This window comes from Gymnogyps californianus, chromosome 16 (genome assembly GCF_018139145.2).
Source record: "Gymnogyps californianus isolate 813 chromosome 16, ASM1813914v2, whole genome shotgun sequence".
In the NCBI taxonomy this organism is placed as follows: Eukaryota; Metazoa; Chordata; class Aves; order Accipitriformes; family Cathartidae; genus Gymnogyps; species Gymnogyps californianus.
The window spans coordinates 13,645,544-13,672,061 of NC_059486.1; the positions used below are offsets into that span (position 1 = coordinate 13,645,544).

A 26,518-nucleotide genomic window follows, 5' to 3' on the forward strand; every position below is an offset into this window, starting at 1 on the left:
ACCTCAACTATGTGAGTTTGTTTCTTAATAGATTTGTCAGGAGCCAGAACTGCGATATCTTTCTGAATAAATTTCAGCTCTCTCCTACCACATGGCATCTACTATCCTACAGCGTAAAAGAACAGAAATTATTCAAAATTATTTAAATCACCGATTCCAATCACAATTTAAATCAGAAAAGAGAAAAACAAATTTAAATTTATTTTAATCCTTATTTTCTTTTGTACTTAAGTTATTTTCTGGAAGAGAAATTAATTATTAGCATCTGATAACTACCAACAAATGTCTGATTTGCAGTAGGTTATGAACTTTATAATCAGGATTTTTATCAACAAAAAGGATTCACAATACACTCATATTTGTATACGCAAATCTTCTTGCAGACTATTGGCATTTAAAATTGTTGTTGACACCAAGCAGAGTTCAGGCAGTGCTGTGTGAGATCACTTCAAACACCTTTAAGCTGGTGCCTGGCAAGGACGAAATGTGACAGTTTAAATCCCCTTTTTGCTCCTGCGCCACTTGGAATGACTGATGTAAAACTTACTTGAATCTCAACCAGAAGAATACATCGTACAACAATTTACACAGAATTGTTTTGCTGTCTTTCTACCTTCCCCCCTCCTTCCCAGATTTTTTCCAACACTAGAAGGACTCAATTTTTACTCTAATTCTTAAGCACTTGTTTTTAATTGTCAGTATTTGTTTTCTAATACATTTGTATTCCCACAGGAAGTACCCTGAACAGATCTCCAAGGACTGGTCTGTCTGAGGGAATTTGGCAGAGTTTTCCCACTGCTACTATGAGGAATGTTGCTTTCCTGGTGGTAGCCCCCGGGCAGGCTCCTGAAACTGATGCTGTTTTGATGTTGTGCCATTTATACGTGCTCGGATCTGTTTCAGACACCACTCTGGTTAAAACACTAATTGCTGTAACTAGTATCTCACTGCTCTTGCTTCTGTGGGTGGAGCTGGCCTAGCGATAGCTATGGTAGGAATTCTTAGTAAGCAAGCAAGTAAAAACTGGAAGTATTTATTCAAAGGTTTTCAGGAATGTTCTTTGTCCACCTAGCACCTCTCCCCCTGAATTTAAAGAAAACCTGATGTAAAACAATGCTCAACACTTCTGAAAAATCACATTGGTTTCAAGTTGAAGTTTATCAAAAATTTAGGCTTTTACCCCCTAATTTCTGCATACAATCAAATTTATTGTGTCCACTAATTCTTAGTCCATTTACTTAATATTTCTTAAGTTTGGTCCAACACATAATGTTGCATATATGTTCATAAAATTGGAGCCATACATAAAGGAGCTCTGTTATTAAAAACTGGTAGATCTTCTTCCCTTCCCAGCATTTTTAATGTGAAATACCATGAAAAGGGAAAAAGGTTCCTTGCTGGAAAATGGCAGCAGACACATGAATGTGCCCAAGGACCTCTATGGGCTCCAGATCTAGAGATGGTGACTAATACCACTGCCTTTTATTATTTAAAACAAGTTATTTCTAAGAATCTAACACACTCTTTTCACCACAGTTGTCTACTGTTTTCCTTGTGTGCTGTTTAGTTCAGACTAAGGACAATGATCAGAAATCTTATTTCCAGCCTAAATCTATTTATGGTATGTTTATACTCACTTGTTCTCATGCCAACATTGTCCAATAGCTTAGCTCTTCTCCTCCCCTAGTGCTTATACTCCCTGAAGTACTTACACAACGATCACCTCCCCCTTCCACTTTGTTGTGCCATGCTGAACAAGACATGCTCTTCTAGTCTCCACTCTTAAACATCGTATCTTGAATACTATATGTGGTTGTGGAGTCCCATATCCACCCTCAGCTCAAAACTACCTACAGTGGAACTAGAATAGAGTGAGAAAAATGATCAAACATATGGTACGGTTTATGTACCAGAAAAGATTGAACTTACTAGTGTTTTTCAGCTTGGGGGGGGGTGGGGGGGTGGAGCGGGGGGAAGACTGAGAAGCAGTAACAGGGACATAAAAAAAAATCATTGACAGCACAGTGAAGGTGAACAGAGACCTCATTCAAATTTCTCAAAATGCATGATACAGAGGGCATGAAGTGTATTTATGATATTAAGGGACAGACCTGAAACAACATAAGAAAGTACTTACCTACACAGAGCTTTATTAAACTGTGGGGGACACTGCCACAGGCTGCTATAGAGATCAAAAAGATCAACAGGTTCCACAAATTATTAGGTAAATTCACAGAGGAAAAAAATTTCTACCAGGGGACACTAAATGCAAAAGATGAAGATACAATCTTCTAGCTTAACTGGGAAGATAAGCAAAGGAAAGATCGCTGTATGGCTGCTTTGTTCCTACAGCTCTTTTAATAGCTGTGACTGGTCACCATCAGAAACAGGACACCGCGCTACAAGGACTGTCTGGTCTGATGGAGTATGACTAGCTCAACCTTTACTCAATCATACTAATCAGCCTCTTAGTAAGAACTAAGATTAGTTCTTATGAGTTAATCCTTTTTCAGATACATGGATGTATCTGTAGAATTTTGCAAGAAGATTTCTAGTAAAAATAATAGGTTAAAAAATAAACTGCTGTATGACAGAACTCACTAATGATTGGAATCAGATGCTGCTCATGGTAGCAGGAAAATAAGAGTCAAAACCCCAGAAGGTCCCTTTCAACCCTGTGCCCACCCACCACCACCCCCCAACCCAAAAAAACAACAGCAAAAAACCCAGCCTGAGAGATGTCTTCCTTTTTTTTTTTTTTTGTTTTTATGATCACTTTTTCTTCCTGGTTCTCATGCACTGATACATAGCTATGGACATTATTTGCATTGCCAATTGCAGGGAAGGTTGTTTTTTAAAAAAACATAATCCAATTAAAATTTCAGTTTGTGGTCTTTACTAATTAATAGTACTCCTTTAAATAAGAATAATACCATTTCCTTATTATACTTCTCAAGTATCTTCTCTTAAAATCAACAGGTAAAAATTACATGGAAAAAGCGTATGAACGGGCATCAGAAAAACAGCCACATATTGCAGCATTGTTAACCAGCTACTGAAAATTACAGCTTCATCTCCTGCTCACAGCCAGACCTATATATATTTGGACACTTCCTATCATTACAAATGCAGTGGCTTTAGGTTTGTGCCAGGTAAGAGAGATGAGAATCTGGCTCACAGTCTGCATTTCTAACTCTTCACAGAACAAGAGAGTCCAAACATATTTTAGTTCTTTATAGCTGCTCTTCATAGACAACTAAAGATCTTTATCACAATAAAAACAGAAGGCACTGCCATGGAGTGTAATTACATGCTACTATAGTTGACTGTTGTCTTCCAGGAATAGGAAATGGTTTGAAAAATGCATGGTTTCTGCTTGGGTCATACTCCGAGTTCTTTAAATAAAATGCTACCCCCAGTCCCTGTGCAGATAAAATGGGAACTCTGGTATTGTAGGGCTGAGCAAATCTTGAGAGTGGGCTTAAAGATTTGGCTTGACGGTAGTCAGCTTTCTGCACCAGTGATTAGCAATGTGTCGCCACAGTGGAAAATCAGGTTTAGGCCCTGCTCTCTTTTCACACCACCCAGAAGTTCATGTCCCAGGGATGGGGAAGGAGTTAGTTTGTTAGGATTATTTCTCACTCCTCTTTAGTCACTTAAGAACCCAAAATTTCAAGGCAGCATACCCTATGGAGTTCTTCCTTTCAGACAGCAGACTACCATTGCAAAAAACCCCACAGGTAACACTCAGCGCCGCACCAAGCAAGGACAACTTACTGTTGCACAAACCCCCAGCAAAGGAACGGGGATGGGCTTTACATATCCACAGCCGCATCCGTGCTCAGCAGCCAGCTGGGAAAAAGGTGCTGCTTAGTCTGAAGGTACGTAAACTGTCGGTCAGCCATCAGGACAAGCAGGTTTCAAATATCCACTCGGTCCCACATTCCCGATTCCTTGAAAAGGCCTAAATCAGGATTGTTGTACATATCCTAGGATCCTTGGCAAAGTCAAACATTTTGGTAAGTGAATCATTACCAGACAGAGACTTCTTTTGAAAATGGACTGTTTTCTCTTACTCTATAGCTAAAAGAAAAAGGCAGGTTCTTGCTTCTTCTGAAAGAGTATTGGGGGGGGTGGGGGGTGGGGGGGGAAGGTGCCTACAGGAGTGTAATTATTGTGCTAAGTAATTATCAATAAATTAGAAAAAGTACAAAAGACTCAAAAAAACCTCCATAAAGATGAGTAAATATGATCTGGAAGAGGTGCCTATGAATCACACACCATTTCTCTATTACCATAAAATAGTAATGGTTCATACATTTTACTACAAAACTTTCTCCTGAAGATGTCACAGATCTTTATAAACATTAATTTCACCTCACAACCTCCCAGGAAGGGAAGCACCATCTCCATACAGAAAAGCTCAGGGAGCAGAAATGTGCCATTCACCTCATGCAACACAAGGAGGCTGCAGCAGAGCTGGGAACCGAACGCAGACCCTTGCCTCCCATTTTGTACACTAACCACAAGATCATCAGATGTCACCCATTTATTTTATCTCCTCACAACAACATTTTTGATCACTACTACTGTTTCGTTCTCAGTGAGTAATTTTTTTTTGAGAGCGAGCTGCAGTAAAACTGACAGCCCCAAATGCTTTTAGAAAAGGTAGACAGGAGCGATACAGCACAGTGGGGCCACAACACATGGATGGGTCTTCCACGTACTTAGTTAAATGTGTTGCCCATTACACCTTACTCACTGTGAACTGTGATTTAAGGTGAGTGAACATGTTTCTTCCCTAAATCCCAGAATTTCACAGTCTTCAAGCGACCGTTTTGCAGTACAGAACTGTGCACACTGTTGGCACGTCACACTAACACCACATAAAAGAAACTGTGACTCAATTTTAAAGGGAAATATTATTTGCTGCTTCAAAAATCATTCCGAATATTAAAGGCATGTTCTTTCAAAAGCAAGTCAACATAACTAAGCCCACCCTTCCACAACTTGGGTTATTCACATAGTTTAAGTCATTCCCTGTCCCTATGCCAGGGATCTTTTACTTCAGTAAGAGTCCTCTCCCTCTGCTCTATGCTTTTCCCGCTCCATCCCTTTTCAGTACTTGCCTCTCTCCTCATCCTGCTCTCTTGCCGTTTCTAGTCTTTTCCCCTCCTTTCTTTACAGTCATTTCCATTTTCTTTGAAATGTTTTGGCATTTAATGCTGGCTTTATTCTTCCTTCTCCATCTGCTGCACTTGTCTTTCTAAATCTCTTCTGGAGCCTGCTCTTGGGAGAAAGCAAGAGCCATGTTCTCCATTTATTGCCTCCTCTTTCTGGATTTCAGTTCCCGTCTTTTTCGTTGTGGACTTGGAATCAGACAATCCTCCTCTCCCTGGAAGCTGACAGACCAGCTACAATGCCTTCTTACCAGCCCCACAATAGCTGGTACCATGCTGTATTGTATCTGCCGCTCCCTTTGAACACAAGTATCTCAGGAAAGGCACTGTTAAGTATTTGGCATTTCTCCTACATACTACAAGAGCAATACTACAGAGAGCAAAATTACTGGTAAGTTTTACTCCCCTGCCTTGTGCTTAACATTCGTGGAATCTTCTGGCCATGGAGACTTGCTCCACCAGCTACAATCCAATTTTAAAGGGAGTTTCCCCCTACATAAGGGCTTTCTTCTCTGTAAAATCTTCTATTTCATTATCAGGACTTACAGGGAACAAAGAAGAAATAACCGAGCTTAACTACTAACACTGCCTTTATACAAATCTCCCCTATATTGTCTTTCCAACATATTTTAATTTGGGACTCAAAGGCTCAACTCTAAGATGTGTCTTCCTAGCCTGTTCACTTCACCTCCGTTCCCAGACAAGGGAAATAGCTGTAACATGTAAGATGACATGGACATTTGCCAATTAGAAGCGCAACAACAAACTCCTTTTGGGAAACATTCAGCCATATCTGCATGCGTACCTTTTAGCTAAAACATAAGACATAATACAAACTGATCACAGATTAAGCAAAGTAAATATGAAGAGAATGGTGAAAGGATTTCTTCTGTTGGAAGTTTTTGTTTATTTCCAAACTTCAATCTAAAGCCTAACTTTCTGTGAAAGTTTTCCTCATATTTGTTATTAGCTGATGTGTTTAATTGTTATTGTACCTTAGCACTGGGAATGACGCCTTGTAAAAGTTTTTGCTTTCAGAAAGGCTAAAGGAAAATAAAACACCAGAAAGTTAAAAAAACCTCTTGCAGCCAGCAAGATGGATTTTGCAAAGAGGGATAAGATTTAAGTCACAAAAAATACAAATCTTGTACAGTTACAGTTATGTTGCCAATGCACAGAAATAGAATATAAGAAATGAACCATTTATCAAGGATTCCAAGATAAAGTGAACAAGAACATTAGCAAATGCCAAAGCTTATAAAAGCCTCAAAACACTAAGATCCTCACTTCTACCACAAGCTCAAAAGATACAGCACAAGAGTCAGGTGTTTCTTAGTTTTGTTTTACACGTTTCACACACCAGCTTTCCTCTGGTCAGAGAGATTTTGCTTTATTGAATGGCTAGAGTATACTTGGCTGAGGAATGAACAGCACCTGTCAAAGCAGTGGAGTGGAGAATCCGACACCTATTCCTCTCAAGGTTTTCCACTGTTGTTTTTAAACAAACAAATGTTTTAAATGCAAAGCACAGTCCCATGGATTTATTACAAGCTAAAAGGAAAATACGTATTTAACAAGATATAACTTATCTGAAATGTGCTCAGCTAAAACCCAAAAAGAAACCAAGAAGGAACATGGTATGCTCATTCTGCCCCACTCTCCTCTGGCAGTTTGATGTTTATGGTCTCCTACTTCCCATCCGAAAACAGCAAATTCTCGTGGCTACAAGCAATTATATGCAAAGCCATGACAAGTGCACCAGCACAAAAAGTGAGAACAGGGAAAATAATTCACTCCGTTATTTGAAAGTTACTTACAATGATAACAACAACAACAGATTTTCAGATAGAAGCCTGATTTAAGCTGACTGACCCTTTCAGCATTTCTGAAGAAATTATGTATTATAAAACTAATTCAGTGAAAAATGAAAGTAAAAATAGAAGTGATGAGACATCTTCTAAATAAGCAAAGCTGCTTTTACAGCATACTGAATAACTGGAGTGTGGTAAACATACCACTGTTATAAATAACATCCAGCCTTTTGACATTATTCTTCAGTTACTTATTTCAAACTCTTTATAACCTTTAATGAAGCAAGCCTCACGGTTCTCCTGCAAAGTGAAGAGAATTACTCCCGTATTCTCAGGAGGGAAAATGAAGATACAGGGTCAGAAAACAACCTTCCAAAGTTACAGTGGCACACCTGTACAGAGAATTCAGGAGGACTCATAGTATAAGAGAAAAAACATCCTCTCATCCAGATGAGAGTGCTTACTAAGTGACCAGTTTGTAGGATTTACACATGATTTAATTTTACGCAAAGTGTTGCATCAACATTTTCAGATTTAATCATGACTAGTAAATGACCAAGACATATCAAAGTTTTATACTGATAAGTAAGGCCCAAACAAATTCTTTTTAAATGGAAACTCTAACGATTTCTCCCTGCTGAGGCACTTTTATGTTCTGCTTCAACACCTAATCATAAAACCATTAAAAATAATATTTCATGTTAAAAATGCTAGCGGCTGCCAAAGTATCATATACAGCACTTTATCAGATTATAGATTAATAAACACCAAGACCTAGCACAACAATGATTAGTAAGTAATTGTGTCTCATTACCTTTGTGGTCTTCTTGGGCCAGCTGACCACAGGGACACCCGAAATGGCAAGATTTTGGTCATCATCAGCATGTTCCTTCAGTATGTTCTGTTGCAAATGAAAAGGCCTTTATTAACCAGAGAAATATTTCTCCAACTGAAGAGTGCAGAGACTTACAGAAGACAATACTCCACTCAGATGAAAGATAGAGTGACAAGATCTCTGTTGACTTGTTACATCTCTGCAAGTTACTTTTGCTTCCAAACTTCCAATTCACACCGAAACTCTCGCATTCCAAGATGTGAAGCTTCTTGCAAAACAGACAGCAAAATCAGCCATGAATCACCTCAAATATTACAGACTTCTTTAAAATTGGTGTGTCCAGAAGACTGGTGTTTTTCCACTGGTATCAGTCTAATACCAAACTCCCTTTAAACTCCAGGTCACTAAATCCCAAATGACCCCACCAGTCACCACAGCCAACACCTTCTCTCCTAATCAAGTCTACAAAAGACCTGAGAAGCATCTAGGCTCTGCCACCATCATTTCTGCAGTCACAGGGCATCAAGTGTCTAGTTTAGAGCAATCCTCAGATGCCTGAACATTCAGGTAAATCAAGATATAGAAGTGTGCACCGTAACCTTTCATCTTGCACATGGCAATTCAAGAGCTCCATCATTTCCACTGGCCTTCTTTCCACACTGATGGGTAGGCCAGAGCTGTTGCAATCTAGTTCACTTTATGTGATCAGGTAAGGCATTCAGGTTCCTGAGTATTCACTAGGAAAGGATCTGACTCTGGACAGTACAGTATTAAGGAAAAAAGATTGGTCTCCCCTCCCTTCCACCCCCACCAAATCCTTTTGCTTTGATGCACTGTCCTAGAAATTTCCTGAGTGGGTTGCACTGGCTTACACAGCTTCTACCACTGTGAATCACTCCCATGACCATATAAATCAAAACAGAGGTGGGGAAGAACTCTTTCTAAGCGTACTCAATTGTACAGTTGGGAATAGTCCACGCTCGCTTCCCATGACTCTCTATGTACTTACTAACCTAGCTACAAAGCTCTTCATTTGGAGTTCAGGTAGCTGAAAAAGACAACAAATGAAAACAAAAAACGAGTCGGAAGGAGGGTTCTGCTGTGCTGCTGAAAACTGAAGCCCAAATAAGCACTAAAAGGTTAAAGGGAAAAAAAAATGCTCCAATAAAACAAACAAGAACTGCAGGTTGGAAATTACCTTGTAATAGAATTTAGGAGATAACCCCAGACAATGAAGTTTAACGGTGTTGCTCCCAAGTATACTGACTTCTTGGAAAAAAGCTTAATTAGACAACAATAGGCACCAGGCTCTGTCAGTCCCCAGCGTAGAGCTTTAATAATTAGAAATTTCACACACTATACAAAAAGAGCTTAAAATACAGTAACTGTTTTAATAGGAAGTGCACTTGGAATTCATCTGTAATCATCCAACTAAAGTCTGGAGTACAATGGCATATTCCAGGCCCCAAGAGCCTGAGCAGGCAGACTAGCATCTAAACTAGGGTTTGGACGAGTGTCCCTGGGGCTGGCTTTCTCTCCCTGGAGCTCAGGCAACCTGCTGGATTCAGCTCAATTCCCCAGTCTGTGCTTAAATGAGAGATGCTTTACTAATAGACACTATAGCACCAGCACAGTGCTGCTTCTTCAGATACAATCATACCAGTAAGACTGTTCTTGATACTGGTTAGTCTGAAAGCAGCGCCAATGACCAAAATAAGCAATACCAGTACAAGCCCAGTTTCGTCAGCCCAGCACTGTGGCTGCACTCAGGAGCTTCCATAGGCACAGCCTGGCTGGTGAGGAGTAAAACACAGCTTGCCCCAACCTGACTGAATTGCAGAGTCTGTAGTGTACCTCCAGCCATATACTCTTCGAGTGAAATGGCTAACAACTTTTACATACGGACTAGTCATTGGCAAATTAACTCTCGGCTGAGCTGAGGTTAAGTGAGCACCTCTTTTCTCATGTCCTTTTTCTTTTGAGAGTGATCACTGCATTAACTGAACTGTGACCACATTCTGAAAATTAGTTTTCAATTCTAAAAATGGAGGGGTCTTTTGTATTCTCATAGCAAAGCCAAAATTCTCCAGAACAAGGCGGCAGCTTGAGAGCCATATAAACAAAGGACAAATTAATCCCTCTTTACTTTGCTACTCTTAGATTTCAAAGCTTGTAAGACAGAAAACCTTAACATTTCCACTAACAACTGTCAGAGACTCTGAGTTCAATAGAAAGCAGAGTATATTCCAAGAACTTGGCACGATAATGAAGGTTTCTTGTTATCATATGTATCACGTGAAAATATTATCCAAGAAGAAATGTAAAACTATGTCAGTTTATCATCTCAGCCAGCTGAAAACAATGGATGTCTCAGCAGCAGAACCATAACCACACCACAGTTGCACTGACTGTAGTGTCAAGTGTCAGCGCACAACACACCGGAGGAGGCAGACTTTCGTTCACCTGCTTAAAAAAAAGAAGATAAAGAAAAGCCATGGGGCTCCAGTTAGACAAACAATGTGATGCTCATCCAGCACAAGGCTGCCTGATTCATTACACTTGAAGGCTGTGGTGGCAACAGCAGGTATGAAGGAAAGAAACCGATTAAGTATGTAAGAGTTCAGTTTAGCCATTAATTTCAAAAGCACAGCAAGGAATGACTCCCCTGAAACGCATTCAGTAGAGGGAGTTTTTTTCCTGTCATCAGAATGAGAAGGGGGTAAGATTTCTTGGCAAGAAAAAGTAAGAACATATTTCAGTAGATATCATCTGTCTTGCACAAGAATCTTCTCCTGCTGCCAAGGAGTTGCGGATATTTGACAAACTCTGTTCTTCAAACTGAATTTCTTCTGCCCTAATGGACTTCCACAGTCCCTTCTGAAGAGCAGCAGCATTTTTGCTTTGAAGTGGGGAAGGTCTGTGGTGTTATTAGGAGGCAGATCTCACAATCCTCCTCCCCAACAGCAGCAGAGGAATTACCATCCTGCTGGTAACACAACAGAAACGTTGTGTGCTGAAATCGGAGGCTGCACACAGACAAGTATCACTGGCAGAGTGTTTAATGTGGGATGCAGACTGTCACAATCAAAGGGCTGCTCACCTTTACCTGTCCTGTGATGTGGGGTGCAAACTACACCAAGGAGTAAGATAGTTACCGCTCTATTCTCTTCTTCATGCATCAGTCCAGCCTAATTGCATCTTTACTAGACTGACATACTATTCGGTAGCTAAATATGAAGTGGAGAAGCCACACATTCTTCCAATGCCCGAGGCAACCATCTAAGTAAAATTACTTCTCAGTGACTTTTTTTCCTCCTTCTCTTCCTCATCAGTGTAGGTACTTTTCTAACAGTTCAGCTGCTACTTAGTTTTTAAATTGGGAGCCGGAGTTGTTGCACTGTTTCATATTTCATTTCAGGGCACGTATATATGCATGCTGGGTTTGGCTGGGGTAGAGTTAATTTTCTTCATAGAAGCTAGGATGGGGCTAGGTTTTGGATTTGTGCTGGAAACAGTGTTGATAATACAGAGATGTTTCCATTATTGCTGAGCAGTGCTTACACAGGGTCAAGGCCTTTGCTGCTCCTCACACCACCCCACCACCGAGGAGGCTGGGGGTGCACAAGAAGCTGGGAGGGGACACAGCCGGGACAGCTGACCCCAACTGACCAAAGGGATATTCCAGACCATAGGACGTCATGCTCAGCATATAAAGCTGGAGAAAGAAAAGGGAAGGGGGGGATGTTTGGAGCGATGGCGTTTGTCTTCCCAAGTAACCGTTACACATGATGGAGCCCTGCTTTCCTGCAGATGGCTGAACACCTGCCTGCTGATGGGTAGTGAATGAATTCCTTGTTTTGCTTTGCTTGCACACGCGGCTTTTGCTTTACCTATTAAACTGCCTTTATCTCAACTCACGAGTTTTCTCACTTTTACTCTTCTGATTCTCTCACCCATCCCGCTGGGGGGGGGAGTGAGCGAGCGGCTGGGTGGTCCTTGGTTGCCGGCTGGGGTTAAACCATGACAATATGGAAAACAAGGTATGACTGCAGGCTGCATGTGCCTCCAACAGTAACACCAACAGCAAGGATGTGAGGGCAACAGCGGCAGTGTCTTCTGGCTGCTCACCCTGCCAACAACTACACTGCCAAGCCTTCTGTCCTTCTGCAACTTGGGTCAGCTGAGCACTCTCAGGGAGGGTATGTTTATCTGTACAACAATTTCCTCTCACATTTGCTGCACACACAGCTCACACAGAGCCCATCCGCAGACATTTGGATACAGAGAGTATTGCATCTCCTCGGCCGATTGTTCAGATGCCATCTGCTACGGAGTGAACGCTGCTGTCAGTAATCGCTGTTTGGAGGCCTCTGAGAAGCTCCTTTGGTGGTGAAAGCAGGTCTTACGCGATACAGTGCCCATACAGCAGACCTGCAGCCAACAAGAATTTAATTCCTTGTTTGAGCTGAGGGAAGAACTGACCCGCTCCCCAAGGGAGGCCCATATTATGCTCTGCAAATAAGCCTCCCTTGTGCTGCTGCACTCCATCGATCATGGTGATAAATGGGTTCTCAATCTGCAGAGGCATTAGCTTGGCACTTCTGGATTGCTGTGTGCCCCCTAGATAGTCGCAGTTAGTTAGGAGCTTAGATGATGTGTAAGGAATTTACACAGGCTTAGTTTAGTTTTCAGTCTCCCTTCTCATAAGGAGAATAAATTACTTTACTTCAGAGTCTCACCTACTTGACATTAAATAGCTGTATATAGCTGTAGTTGTATTTACCACTAAGAGCAGTAATCCAGTCGCCCATCCTTTACTGTATTCTTGCTCAGATGGGAAAGCATGGATTCTTTGTGAGTTACCCTGATTTCATCTGTGAAACTTCACATCACTGAATAAAATGGTTTCCTTTCTCCAGTTTAAGTACCCACATCTTGTTTTCTGAAAACATTAATTATCTTACTGAAGCACAAAGACAGACTTGAATGTCATACAGAAAAGTTCCTGAGTGTATTTCATTAAGAAATAGAACTGCTACAATAAACACGGATTTATTTTCTTCAGGAAGAAACTTGTTTAAGACCTTCCAAGCAGAGCAAGACCTTTCAGACTTTCTGTCAGAGCATGTTCTTGCTATGCATTTGTTAAAAATAACTCTCAAATGGGTGCATGAAAAGGGTACTTTTTATAGGATGTATTATTAATACATCACATGCCCGAAAGTCAGGTTGCCCATGAAATAAACCTTGTGAATATAGTGGAATACAGTCAGAGCACATCTGATCTGCACAGCTGCTTCTGCAGGATTTCTGCCTCTACTCAGTCACACAGATGACTGGTACTCTGGATATTCATCAGGGTGAGGTAAAGGTGCCAGGCTTCTGCTCACTCTACTGCTAATGCTATCAGCAAAATCCCCACGTTATTTTCTGTACAAGTTGGAAAACTAGTAGCAAAGTAAGAAGGAATATGATTTAGCGGTCAAGGAGACAAATACCATTCTGGAAAAATGGACTGTGTTTCTTCCTCTGCCATTATGTCTCTATGTGACACAGGGCAAATCTTTTAAATCAAGTTACCACAGGCAGTCATGAATTCTATGTTCCTGCTCTTCCTCATGCCTGGCTTGGGATCTGGATGCTAAAGATCTCTTCTGCAGAAATGTTAAGCAATTACAGTTTCAATACCGTTAAACTTATCTTTTGCATGTATCGTTCTCAAATAATGCTAACTTCTGAAAATCACATCTGTGGCACGTAAAACCAGTATCCAAAATTATGGTCACTTTTGCCTTAATCTCTTTGCACCCTCGTTCCCTACCTGTGAACCAGAGATAACAACAGCTCATCAATTACCACTTGTGAAGCACATGACTATAGTAGCGATGAGTATCACTGGGAACCCCAAGGGAACATTCGTATCACCGTGTCTGAACAGTATGACGTACCTAACATGCACTGAAGAGCAAGGACGGAACAAAATACTGAATAGCTGCATTCTGCACACCAAGTAATACAGGAATCCTGCAAGGACCATTATGCTAGATGTATGCTCAAGGGGCTGAAATCAGTCACTTAGCAACTTTTCCATCAGCATGCTCTATCCTTTGAAGGTAGAAGCCCTAAACATACACTGATACACTTGGTTTTTTTTTAAAGCCAATAAACTGAATAAAACAAACTTCATGCTTTGGTATCACATGGGTTACAAGGAGATAGGATGCTTTGGCTCCACTGCACTGTTCTCTACCATGTCAACGAACACAGTGGCTGAAAGGAGTAATGGGTTGTTGCATCCAGGGTGCCAACACTAGATGGGAATGGGACACACCTTGCCAGCGGCTGCCTCAGACAATTTGCTGATGAGCAAAGGGAAGGCCTGTGTGGGGAGTCCTGGGCTCCACTCCTGACTTGAGAGGAAGCAAACTCAAGCAACCATTGATCGGAGTACAACTCACCCTAACTGTCCTGATTCCTTCAGAGCACCTAGCAAGTGGATTATGCAACCGTAGGAAGAGTTATGGAAGAAGCAGACTGTATGGGCTTTAATTAATTTACTATGCTGTATTGACTCCCATTCTCTGAAAATTGAGGGCTGCCTTATATGTGGGCCAATATTGTAAAAAAGATGGGTAAGAAAGTTCTTTAACAGTTCTTTAGGCACTGTTCAAGAAAATGTTTGAGTTAACATCCTTTTAAAAGGTCTTGCTCTGACTAATCAGTCACAGGCTTGCCAAACATACAGAGGTGATTCCAGAGAAAACAATTCTTCAGCATGCATGATGTTTAGATGTGGTCATGGGCTCTTTAACCAGCAGGGAACCATAAATATCCAGATGTTGGGCTACATCCTGATGGTTACAGTGTGTGCTGGCAAGGAGAGAAAGTTTAGGAGCAGGCAGTTATCAAAGGAGACAGAATATCAAGACTGCAACTCTGCAAGATGCACAAAATAAACTGGCAGATGCCCACTTAATACCAGTTAAGCCACAGTACCACCAAAAAGGGCGCGACTTGGGCCTTTTTCTTAAACGTCCATTTGCAGTTTTCCATCTCTGTAGCTAGTGAATCCAGTGCTCTGGAGAGGAATAAGAAAGCATATACTCCTACACGGTGCTTTAAACCAGATTCACATATGGTATCTTGCCATGTTCCAGTAAGATGTCTCACAGTGCATTGGAGTATGTCATCAAAAGAGCATGCATGATCATCTTCTGAACATCTGCACCATTTGTCACGTGTTGTACCCCTTTCTGGGATTTCAAGAAGGGGCAGTTTATTTTTAAGTGAAACTTGGTCTGTGCATCAAGCTTGGAAAAGTAACACTACCATTCTTTCTCCTTCACCACAAATTCAACCTGGCCTTGAAGCTTCAACTTGATTTCTGATTAGAAGATGACTGATCAGAAAGCAAGCCAGTGACTCAGCAGCCACAACTTTGGGCATGTGCGTCCACTTTCATATACAAAGTGGCTCATTTTGCAAGAAGAGACTTTCTGAGCTCTTGTGGTTTACCAAAATGAGTGCCGTGTATCACACTTCTAGGCTCCAAGATTGTGGAATATGGTTCCACTGCACACTGTATATGTGCAGTCTTCTTTAACTGGCTTTGAAGCCTTTTCTAAGCAGCTGTTACACTACTTGCACTAAAAAAGTACACGCTCCCCTTTTACCATATAAACACGTATTTTTCCCCTCAGATTGTGGCTTACACAGCTCTTGTGTATAGAACATACGTAGCTGAAGAACCATACTGTACACAGAAACAGCACAAAACCAGCAGTCCAAACACAAGACCACAAATCACTACTCATAGTTCCAAATCAGACCAAATTGCCACGGTACTGGACCTGTGGAGGACAGGCTGACCGTTTTAGCCTTATTGGACAAGTCTCAGCAAAATCACAAGAGTATGCTGCTCGCAGCTTTGTTAAAGAAAATAATTAATATGCCTATTCCATACAATGTGAAAACAAGACACAGAAAAGCTAACCAAGTAGTCCAAAGGGATGCCACGGATCAGAGGCTGGGCTGGGACTCAAAGTAGCAGGGCCATGCCGGTCTTCAGGAGGAATTTATCCCTAAGTCAGATAGGGTACCACTTCCACTATGCTAAAAATCTAGAGAGAAGTTCTGTCACTAGTGAGCATTCACTCCTCACACCATCTCCAGAAACAGCATATTGTACCAGTGGAGAATAATTATCAACCTATAGAGGGCAATGGAGGAAAAGAAAATGAAAAAGGTGAAAGAAAAAAAAGCAACTGGAAATGTTAGACAATGTATCTTCTGAATTACAATCAAATATTTACATTTTGTATGTCAGTTAATCAGATATACTCCAGAAAGACACTAGACCAAAAAGGGCAGATTAAGACTATAAATATGAACAGACTTTTTGAGGTGTAACATTTACACATGGGACATAACAAGTGCTGAACTATGAGAGGATCTAAACTTTTGGCCACTGCTGCGACAGTCAGAAAGGACTGCATCAATTAAATCAGACTGCAAACAGCCATCTCCCCAGAGCAGAAATGGCTTTTCCTAGAGGCATAATTTCCCCCTCTGTGGCAGAGCAGGCTGCTGTGAGCTGGTCACTACACACAAGCTGCCATCCCTCTGCTGCAGAACTTGCTTTCTGATCTCCTGCTGTCTTCTATGCCCACAGAATAGAGTTTGTGTGGATCAGCAAGCTATCGCACCCACCTTCATGTCCTCTAGGAGAGCCTGAGGATCTTCGATGCCTTCTGGAACACACTTCTTGTTCTCTGGGAGAGATTCAAGCTTTTCCACCAGGGCTTTTAAACCCTTCAGTTCAAATTCTGTGAGGTGAGTCCATTTGGTTGAAACTTCTGTAGCTGGAGACCCCGTTGGTGTTTTGGGATAGTCCGTGGGGGTCGTTGATTTTACGCTGTCATCTGACTCATTAGACAAAGTTCTTTTTAGGTATCTCATTACTGTGGCTTTTTGTTTTCTTCCTACACCCTCCTTCCCTTCTGAGTGTGTGCTGTTGGGTGAGGAGGAGCCATCCACCAAGGATTTGGAGTTCTTATCCAAGCTGTCATCCTTCTCCTCCTGGATATGGGCATCACAAGATTCTTCATCCATGTCTAACCACGAATCTGATGAATAGCTGTCTGTGCTGCGTTTTCTTTTTGCATCTGAAAGTCAGAAGAAGAATGCTGAAATTTTACCCGATGTAATTCATAGCTTAAACACTTCTCTACCACTGGGGCTAGGTGCTGCCTATTTAAAAGGGCACTGGATAATGCCTAGTAAGTATGTGACAGGAATGGGCTCTATTCAGCTGATTTTTAATTTGGGGGTGTGTGTTTGTTTGTTTTAATGCTGGTTTTCATTAACATCTACTTAGTTCAAATGACTGGGAAACATTTAGGGAAAAATTATGCTTTCTTCAAAGCTTCAGTCCTCCATGCCTTCAATTAAGAGTAGGCAGAGCTCTTAAGTCACACTTTGTGGGAAATTACTTTTCCCACAAATCTTGCAGCTTTAAAAGGAGAGTTAGCACAGAAAGAGGAGGGAAAAAATGATGGGAGAAAGCACGTTAAAATGCTGTACATCATCACTCTTCCAGGAACTCTGCACAGCACAAAATCAACTTCTCAATACTTTTCCTCTTTGCGAGCTACTGTTGGTAAAACAAGAACCCCGACTTGTTACTGCATGAACACTCATTGCTCTTCTGAGACAGAGGATTACAATTACGCTTATTTTACAGACAAGAAGCCTAAACACACTGAGAAATGCAAGGACTGTCACAGAGTTACTGTTTTGCTTAATGCCGTCCCTGCTACATTCTAGGTACTTTTCAGGAAAATTTAAAGGCAAGTTTCTGAGTCTAAAGAACTATTAATCTTCGTTTTATACTAGGTTTCCCCCTAAAAATCCCAATGGTTACCCAACTCTGTGCAATCAAGCAGTGAAAACAATGTAGGAAACTAGTGGCCAAGGTTTCCTAAAGCACACATCTTTTCTTATTTATGAGACACAATTTCCTTTACTAAGTGAACAACATTGAATGCAGGCTAGCAACAGCAGGAATTTCTGTGGAAAATACAGTTAACACTGGCAACACCCAGTTAAGTCAATGTGAATTTTAATACTGGCTGAAATGGGTATGAGATCAAGCTGCAAACAAAAACACTCTGCAAAGGAAACAGAAGTCATACAGAAGAAGTGAGTGAACAATTAATGAAAAGTTCCTTTCACAGCTTTCACGCTTTGCAATGCAGTAGCTTTGGATTAGGACAATGTGAATTATGCTTAAGGAAGGATTAAATGGACATTAAAGAAAAAGCTCAGCATCCGGTTGTTTAACTGTGAGGTTCAAAACAAATGCTGAAGCCCAGTTCCAAGCTGGCAAATTCATCCTTATCACAGAGAAGTTCCTTTTCTCTTGCACAGTCTATACCATCTTCTTGCAAAATATACATGTTACTTGCCAGCTGGGTAACAAAGATGTAACAGGTAGTGGCAGAGTAGCTGTCCAAGGGCAGTTAGCCTAGCTGCTTAGCTTTGCAGTTTCACATAAAAACTCTGTAAGGCCAGATGCACCTCCATGTGTTAGTGCCCAAGAGATCCGAGTTAGCCACTTTATACTTCTCAGGGCAAAAGTGCTGTTGCTACAGTGTCTGCAAAAATCAAGCATCTCTGCCCAGTCTACTCCTTCAGTCACATTTGCATTTTTCCTTGGAACCAAAATGACCATAAAATTACTCCTGAAAGGCATATTTAAGCTGAAATGCCTGTGAAAAGATGGTAGTCACAAAAAATACCAGCTACCAGCAAGGCTGGTCACAGCCAAATCCAGCTCCATCCACAGTGCAGGCTAACTTCCTCCCTGCACCCCTCCAAAAAAGCTTCACCATGAAGAAGTACAGCACAGTTTATTTTGTGCGCTGAGGTGGTGGCATGCAACACTCCAAAGCAGCTCCTCCTCTCTGGTCTGTGCTAATACACCCCCATGATTCTCTTAGAAAAATAAACAGGATTAGAAAATATCTTAACCAGAACATTTAAAAACCACTGGGTTATCCAACTTTCATCTAACACTGTTTTTCCCTTTGTCCACAGTAGCTAGCACACTTACCCACCTCAAAGGGCTATATAATCAGCTTATGTCATTCTCCCATTTTACAGCTGAGGAAACAGATGCTTGGGAGAAAGCACGATTTGCTCATTGTCACACATCAAATCTAGGGCAAAACCAGGAATCAGAATCCAGGCTCTTGGATTCAGGGCTGGAGCCCCTTTTCTAAGCCACACTGCCTTGGTGAACTATTTTACAACTGACTGAAGCACAAAAGCCCAGTCTAGATGGGACAAGATGACAGTGATAAAACAGAAGGTGAAAGCAGATACACATCCCTATGCTACCAGTACAGCGTCATTAACAGAAAATGGTATAAATCCGCACAAAGAAAGTTATGTTTCTGTCTTCCTATGCTGTGGCTCTGCTGAACAGGAACTAATGGCTGTAACTGGGGCAAATCACAAGCGTAGATAAGGCCTAAAGAAAGAGAGGGAGATCACGTTATGGAGGTGTGAATAATTTACTCCAAGTAATGCTCTGGTGCTAAGAGAAAACAGCCTTCAAGAGAGATCTCCACTTTTTGTCTCTTGCTCTAATCTACGGAAACAAAAGGCAAGCGAGGAGTGGAACACCACAGCATACTGGGGGCCTATTCCCATCAGAAACAAGCACACGGCGGGGCCAGCAATTCCGTTCTGCCAGCTGCCACCGCTTCCCTGCCACCGGCTGTCTGCACAAGACAGGCCCTGCTGTGCCAGCGACACCTGGGTATGGACGGACAAAACCCAATCTAAATCTAACCTCAAAATGAACCATCAGCAAACAAGTGCCCGGTGGCCTGTTCTCTGCAAGCCTTGCAGTTACATGATGCCTTGCCTAACTTTATCTTTGGGGCCAGGGCTTGCTATTAACCTGAAGTGTATCAGTCTATTCTGGAGCACTAGGGGATTAACAGCACTGTTGCACCACCAGATTAAGAGCGGACTGCTTTCGAGAGACAACAACTGTCTGCTACTGCTGCTAATTTAAAAAAAAAAAAAACCAACAGTGCCAAGGGAATCAATAATGGAAGGATAACTTAAAGGTGAGGACGGTTCAATTTTGTGTTTTCAAGTGTTTTGTTTTAACGCAACATACCATGATTTTTGTTTATTCATTTTAATGAAAACAGTATCTGACTGAGAGTTACTATGCTGTGAGCTGAGGCCCTACATAAGCATAATCTGCATTTACTTTGTCGATAAGTGCATTTTAAGCACTGTATTACCAGGGTTCCACTGACTTGGAGGTTTTTGGTTTATAAAGTCTCTCCATGGAAAAAAGCTCCTGCTAAGTGCAACTGTGGTTTCTTCTTCTGAGTCAATGCACCAGCCAATACCAGGTTAGAACTCCAGTTTCGGAGTGGTTATCCAGTCTAGGCTCCCATACGACTTAGTGCAAAAAGACCTTCACCCCTCTCCATCTCAAAGCAAATAAAACCAGCTTATACAAAGCAGTCAGTGATATAACTCAGTGAAGAGGAGGAGCAGCACAGTCTTGACCACAGGACAGAGAGCTAGAAATACCTTTTTTTCTATAGCAGTTCTCTTCCCTGTGGTTCTGGGCAAATCACTTAACTTTCCCCACAGTTATCCACTTGTACAAGAAAGATAATTATACAGAGTTTCTTTCCTTGCTGAAAAGCAACTTGCTGTATTGCAGAACTTAAAAGAAAGGGAGGGGGGTGAGGTATAATTATGAAATCTTTCTAAACTCTTTAGTACAGTCCAGTGTGTAATATCTACCTTGCCATTCCCAGCTCCAAACCCTGACACTGTGACTTGGGAACAGCAGTTCCTATTGGTCTGCTAAAGACAGCAATGACATTGTCATTAGCAGAAAAAAAAATGGAGCATACTGGAAATGTATCACTGCATGGAGCACCCCACACAGAAATCACTCAATATAGTCCAGTACCTGTCTACCATAAGCAAATCTCTTCCATCCCCTGAGAAGAGGGAGGCAAAAAAAGACACGGCTCCTTCACCATGCCAGAGGGCATATTTTCTTCATCCATCAGGCTCAACATACAGTTAGAGCCATCCTGTTAAAATTTTAGCAATAGGAATCTTAAAAGCTGCAGGCTACAGAGAAAGCACATTTTTGATAGCCCAGTATCTTCTCCCAATTACTCTTTGTCAGCTCACTCTCAAGATCCATATCTCACTGAAGGTCAATTGTGGTTGAAAACATCCAGTACAGACTCATTCATGGCAAGAGAAAAAATAATGAAGACATATCCATCCCGAAACAGTGCATGTTCAAATCTAGTAGGAAACCCAAATAGGATCCCTTTCTGATTTCAGCCGGCAGGACAAATGTCACAGTTGAGAGGGACAAGGAAAAGAAAAAAGGGAGAGAAAGAGAGATTGTGTGCTTTTACAGCAGCCTGTGATTGCTGTCATGTCATCATTCCCCTGAGTGTTTGCCCTTCTGTGGAAGAGATCTGAAAAAGAACAGTCTCACACACTAACTAGGAGGCAACTGCCTGAAAACTCATTTTGGGCCTGAAGAACAGGAAAGGAAGCCACGGTCATCATCTTCCAACTCATTTAGAAGGGCAGATGTTTTTATTTAGGGAGTGGGAACACTCAAGGTTTTAGCCTTGCCTATACTGAGGTGGGTTTTTTTTCCTGTCTGAAGTTTTGTGAGTCAAGACATTTAGAAAACAGAAATACAAAGAACAATATAAATTGCTATACTAGCATACAACTATCGGGACAGAGGTATCACAATACAATCACAGCAGTACATTTTCATGAGTAGGCAATGCCTTGAGTGAGTCACTCTGAATTTAGCAACCTTCACGTTGAAGCAAATAAATACTATGTAATGAAAACATTACATAGTTTGAAAAGTCTGAAGATATCCTTAAAACACAATTGCTAATGAACTCGGGTTTTCTGTGTTCTCCAAAAATGTTCTCTATCACCACAGTAATCTCCTTTTTTCACTCAGGAGAACAGAATCTCTACCAGTTCTATGAACACTACCACCTTGTGAATCCCAGAGACCATGGGCAGCATCCTGTGCTCTCTCTGGTGGATGTCCTCCTCAACTAATATTCAACTGTTTCTTCTTAGCGTCTGAGATCCAGTAAGACCACTGTATCAGAAGATATATAAGAAAAGAAAGCAGCCCAACTCAAGGGTGAAAAATAGCAAGTTCTAGCACCCAAAAAGAAAGGCAGAAAGGAGACATTTAGAACAAATTATGTCAAGGAAATTATTTAAAAAAAAAAAAAAAGGGAGAAACATTAAGATTATTCAAGAGAGGTTTCTGAAAACGAATACAAGGATGTGAAGAATTTTTTCTTAAACCTACTGAGGGGTCTGCAGAGAAGTTAAGTACTTTGTTTCATTACTCTTTAAGGAGAATAATGGGACATTCTTCATCAAGGGATACTCTCTCACGGGAAATCAAGAAATTGCTTGCAGATAGAGAAGTCCCTAAGGAAGAGACAATTTAAGGTCCCTAGCAGTTCTGAGGAAAAGCTTAAAAACAAAGCGGTGGGGTTTTCGAACACAGACTTCATTTGGATCTCCTATCTCACAGCAGGTGAATGATATTAAGATATAGACACCACAGAACAAACAAGTGTAATTCAAGGATTACTGTTCATAGAGATTTGAGTCAAGAGGCTGGACACTGAGACCAATTAAAAGACAAGACAAGCAAGTATTTGAAACAGTATTACTCACGCAGAACAAAGCAGCACAGCTTTGTAAAGGTAAATAATGTACATTTACTCCTTTAATTTGACAAATGCCAAAGTGAAAGATCCAGTAGATGTAGCAGATCTGGGCAATCTACTACAATGAACCACAATCCCCAGTTCAATAATTATTTTAAGGTTAAGATCCTGCCAAGAAATACAAAGCAGTTTCTGACAACAAAAAGTATACATCGGTCTCTCCTGGAGAGAAAGGCCCTGGATGTCTATGTCAGAGATTTTATCAGCATGCTAATACTCTGAAGTCAAGAGATATCAGGCAGGTGGATGAACTACACGCTGTCAGTAGATACCACTTCGGTAAGCTGCAAGTACCGATCCATACAAGACAGTAACAACAGCTTAAGATCTGCCCAGCCAGACACTCCCAGCACCTACCTCGACTCGGCACCTGCAGCCATGCAACAGGGTTGCAAGTCAGATCAGCTTATCAGTCCTACTGATAACAACTATATTCATTTCTCAGTAGGGTTAATATTCAGTCAGATCACTGAACTGATTCAGCTCACAGGGCAGCTGCACAATCTCTAGAGTTCACGAAACAGAATAGTCTTGTGAGAGCAGCATGTTTCTCACAGTAGCTTGAAATGACCGTAAGACCATGCCCAAACAACAGCAAAATGGTTTCATATTCACTTTCCGCTAGGCCGACAACTGAAGCCACCACAGGAGACAACAAGGCCCAGACAATGTTGCCACCAAACCATTTTCCACATAGCCAGGCTCCTTTTCCTGATGCCTTTGCAGCTGGCACTCTTTGGTCACGCAAAAAAATCCTTTTCCCTCTAGACACTGGACATCTATGGTTCCCAGTGAGCTTTTGTGTGATTTGAATATCTCTCAGCTAGTAACTGGACTGAGGCACATTTTGTGGGGATCACCAAACCATTATCAGTAATTACTGAGTTGGGCTGGAATTCACACTGGTGATTTAGCTCGAAAAGGTCCCATCTCAATATCCGAAACCATCCACTCTCCACATCTAATTTGTTCTGAAATTACACCTCAGCGATGTGGCACCCCCACACTGCCTGCAGGATGAGCCTCTTTCCAGGCCGGTGGTTTAGACTACAGGAGGTTGTTCCTTATTTTCCAATGAATGCAGTTATCAGAGTTTTGTCACTGCTTTATGAAGAGCCGATCCAAGGGGCTAATTCATCTTTTCCTCTAGGATGATCTTATATAACGAGAAAAATTCCTCCACACAGAGTTCCTGCTTAACTAACCCTTCTCACAGAGCTAAGGTCTCACAGAGCTAAGAAGAGACAAAAAATGTGAAGCACCCAAATTCCCAGTGACTCCAAGAAATCTTCCTGGCCTATCTACACAGGCTATTAGATCCCTCAAGTTGTTCTTGGTCAGTAAAACTCACTGGAGAGTGACGTCTGCCCATAACTTCTTCAATCCCTTCTAGTACGAATTATGCTAGTAGGTGATCATTTCCCCACTCTGTCCAGAACCCGAGGCAGTTCCAACCACGCCAGGTTCACTCCAAGTGGCATCTCAGGGAGCAGGAGGCACAGAAATACTTTAGTCCTCCTCCACACTTAACAAGTATCAGTTAAGATTTAGCTGCTGCTTGTACTACTTTCAGCCATTCTGCGCTTAAAAGCAGGGAGGCAACGTGGCCCACCATCTTGTTCCATTAAAAGGAGGAAAAAGAGGGCAGTTCAGCAAGGCAACGACTGGAATTGTCACACATTGATGTAAAGCTCACATCAGTGCCAAGGTAATGCCTTCCCGCTTCAGGCACATCTATCCGTCTCTGCTATGGTCCATTTTCAGCTATTGTTGTAAAGGTTTCTTTGACCTCCCTGCACTTAGGTTATAGATCATGTAGATTTGTGTAGGTGTTTTCTTGGTTTTGTTATTCTGCAGAACTATAAGTCAGTCACCAAACAGAGAGAACTAAAGCAGAGATTAAAGAAAAGAGGAGAAAGAAGCCAAGTTTAGTGACCATAACACATTCTGTAGAGGAGACGCTCTATAAAAGGACTAAATATCCATCCCACCAGAGCACATTTGCAATGCACACATTTCTGGCTACTAAGGTACTGTGCCAAACATGGCAGTAAATCCTCAACTGTTTGGCAGATCATCTCAACACAAACATTACTGAAACCAAGGAACAAACGCATCCAAAAATTATTTTTCTGGGATCCACTTGCTACGGGAATGCTCAATAAATATAGTTCAAAGTAGGCTGGTACTTCGTGGAAACGCTTAAGAGTCAAAACCTTCCCCACCCCAAAATAAAGAAATAGTTCATTAGAATTTCTACAGTTCTCCAATTCAATTTATAATCCGCTTTGCAGAAACCAAAGCAGTAACTAGCCTAAGGTGCTAGCATCAGTACTGAATATGCACTCAAAGGATTCACTCACCAATTAACATTGATTCTTTCTGGTACTCTTTGCTGAGGTGGCAGCGCTGGGTCACACAGGACACGTATCTCTCCAGAACATACCAGCACATTTCATAGTAGAAAGGATAACGGAATTTGGCATGCACCTGAAAGCAAGATCAAAACTGTCAGTCCGTGGGGAAGGGAGAGAAGTTTGCAGCACAAGGGCCAGTCATCATTCTCATCATGTTATCAAGAGCACAAACAGTATGCGGGAGGGGGAGGGGAGAGAGGGTGGGAGCCGAGTGAGATGTATGCCTTCAGCATACAAAATGAGGAGACTGCCTGCCTGCCTGCCATGATAGCATCATTTCTTGGTTCACTAATTTGTATCCTCTTGGGGTGGTGGGAGAGGAAAGGGTTTGTGTTCTTGTGAAATCATGAAACTGATGGATGGCCCCTACGGTATTATTTACCTACTGTATAAACATAGGGTGGTCACATACAGATGTTAGTCACTAAAACTCAAGTTAAAATAAAGGTGTTTTTTTCTTTATTTCCTAAACACTATCACATGATTTTTATCAAAACGGCAACATTACCTAAAATAGTCAAGCAGGAAATACATCTTTTTCAATTACGGTCTTCACAACAATTTGATTAAACAAATGAACACACAAATTCTTGATTATTGGTAACTACACATTAAAAGTAAAAATCCCTTATGTGGTTTACACTTAATATTTTGGTAGCAAGTTAGCTTTTGCCACAAACAGAATAGAAAAGCAGGATTTTGACAAAAGATCCTGTCAAGCTGTGCACTTTTTCTTACATCTCAGACCTGTTGTTCTCACACAAAAAGCTTATTCTCCAACACTATGTATTTGTGAGATTATTTCAGATTCAAAAGAAAACAAAGTGGGTTTCCTTCCTTTCCAACATAGTTTTCTATCTATGGGAGGTCACTGTACCAAAGAAGAATCTGGGAAGCTCCTAGAATGCAAGAACATATGTATATTTATTGTGATTTGTTAAAAATGGATGCCATGCATCTTGCATGCACTTGTACTTACACTGTACACTTCTGTCTCCTGGTGGCACAGAAATTTGCATTTTGCAGGCTTGCATGCATGCATTGCACTGGGATTATAGGAACTGCTTTAAGACATTCTATGCACATTAACTGCTCACCTAGCCAAGAGGTGTCCACCCACCTTTAATGAAAAGCTGGACCGCACCAGAAAGGAGCATTATCTTAGAAAGCCCATTTTTAAAAAACAAAACCAAAACATCACCCCACCCCAGATCACCCAAAAACCCAAAGTCTAAACAGAACCGCTAACCCAGCACCTGGAAACTCAGATTCAGCTTTGCAAAGCAGGCACTGTTGAAACATCTGTGTGGTGATAAAAGCATCCACTTGAGCATATCAGTGACTTAACAGAATGCCCATATTCGAAAACTGTCCCCAAGGTGGACAGTCAAAGAACATGCCTCTATTCCCAGGGCACAGGAAATGC

At 41.4% G+C, this 26,518-nt stretch overlaps 1 protein-coding gene across 4 annotated transcripts in view; it reads right to left on the reverse strand.

Annotated features, from left to right (window-relative positions):
• KDM2B (lysine demethylase 2B) overlaps positions 1-26,518 on the reverse strand; it is a 119,747-nt gene that overhangs the window by 32,013 nt on the left and 61,216 nt on the right. For all 4 annotated transcript variants that reach the window (XM_050907025.1, XM_050907026.1, XM_050907024.1 and 1 more), the window contains 3 exons: positions 25,039-25,165; positions 16,536-16,990; positions 7,806-7,892 (listed from right to left, as the gene is read on the reverse strand). In XM_050907025.1, coding sequence (XP_050762982.1) covers positions 7,806-7,892; positions 16,536-16,990; positions 25,039-25,165 — 669 coding nt within the window. The remainder of the gene's footprint in view (positions 1-7,805; positions 7,893-16,535; positions 16,991-25,038; positions 25,166-26,518) is intronic.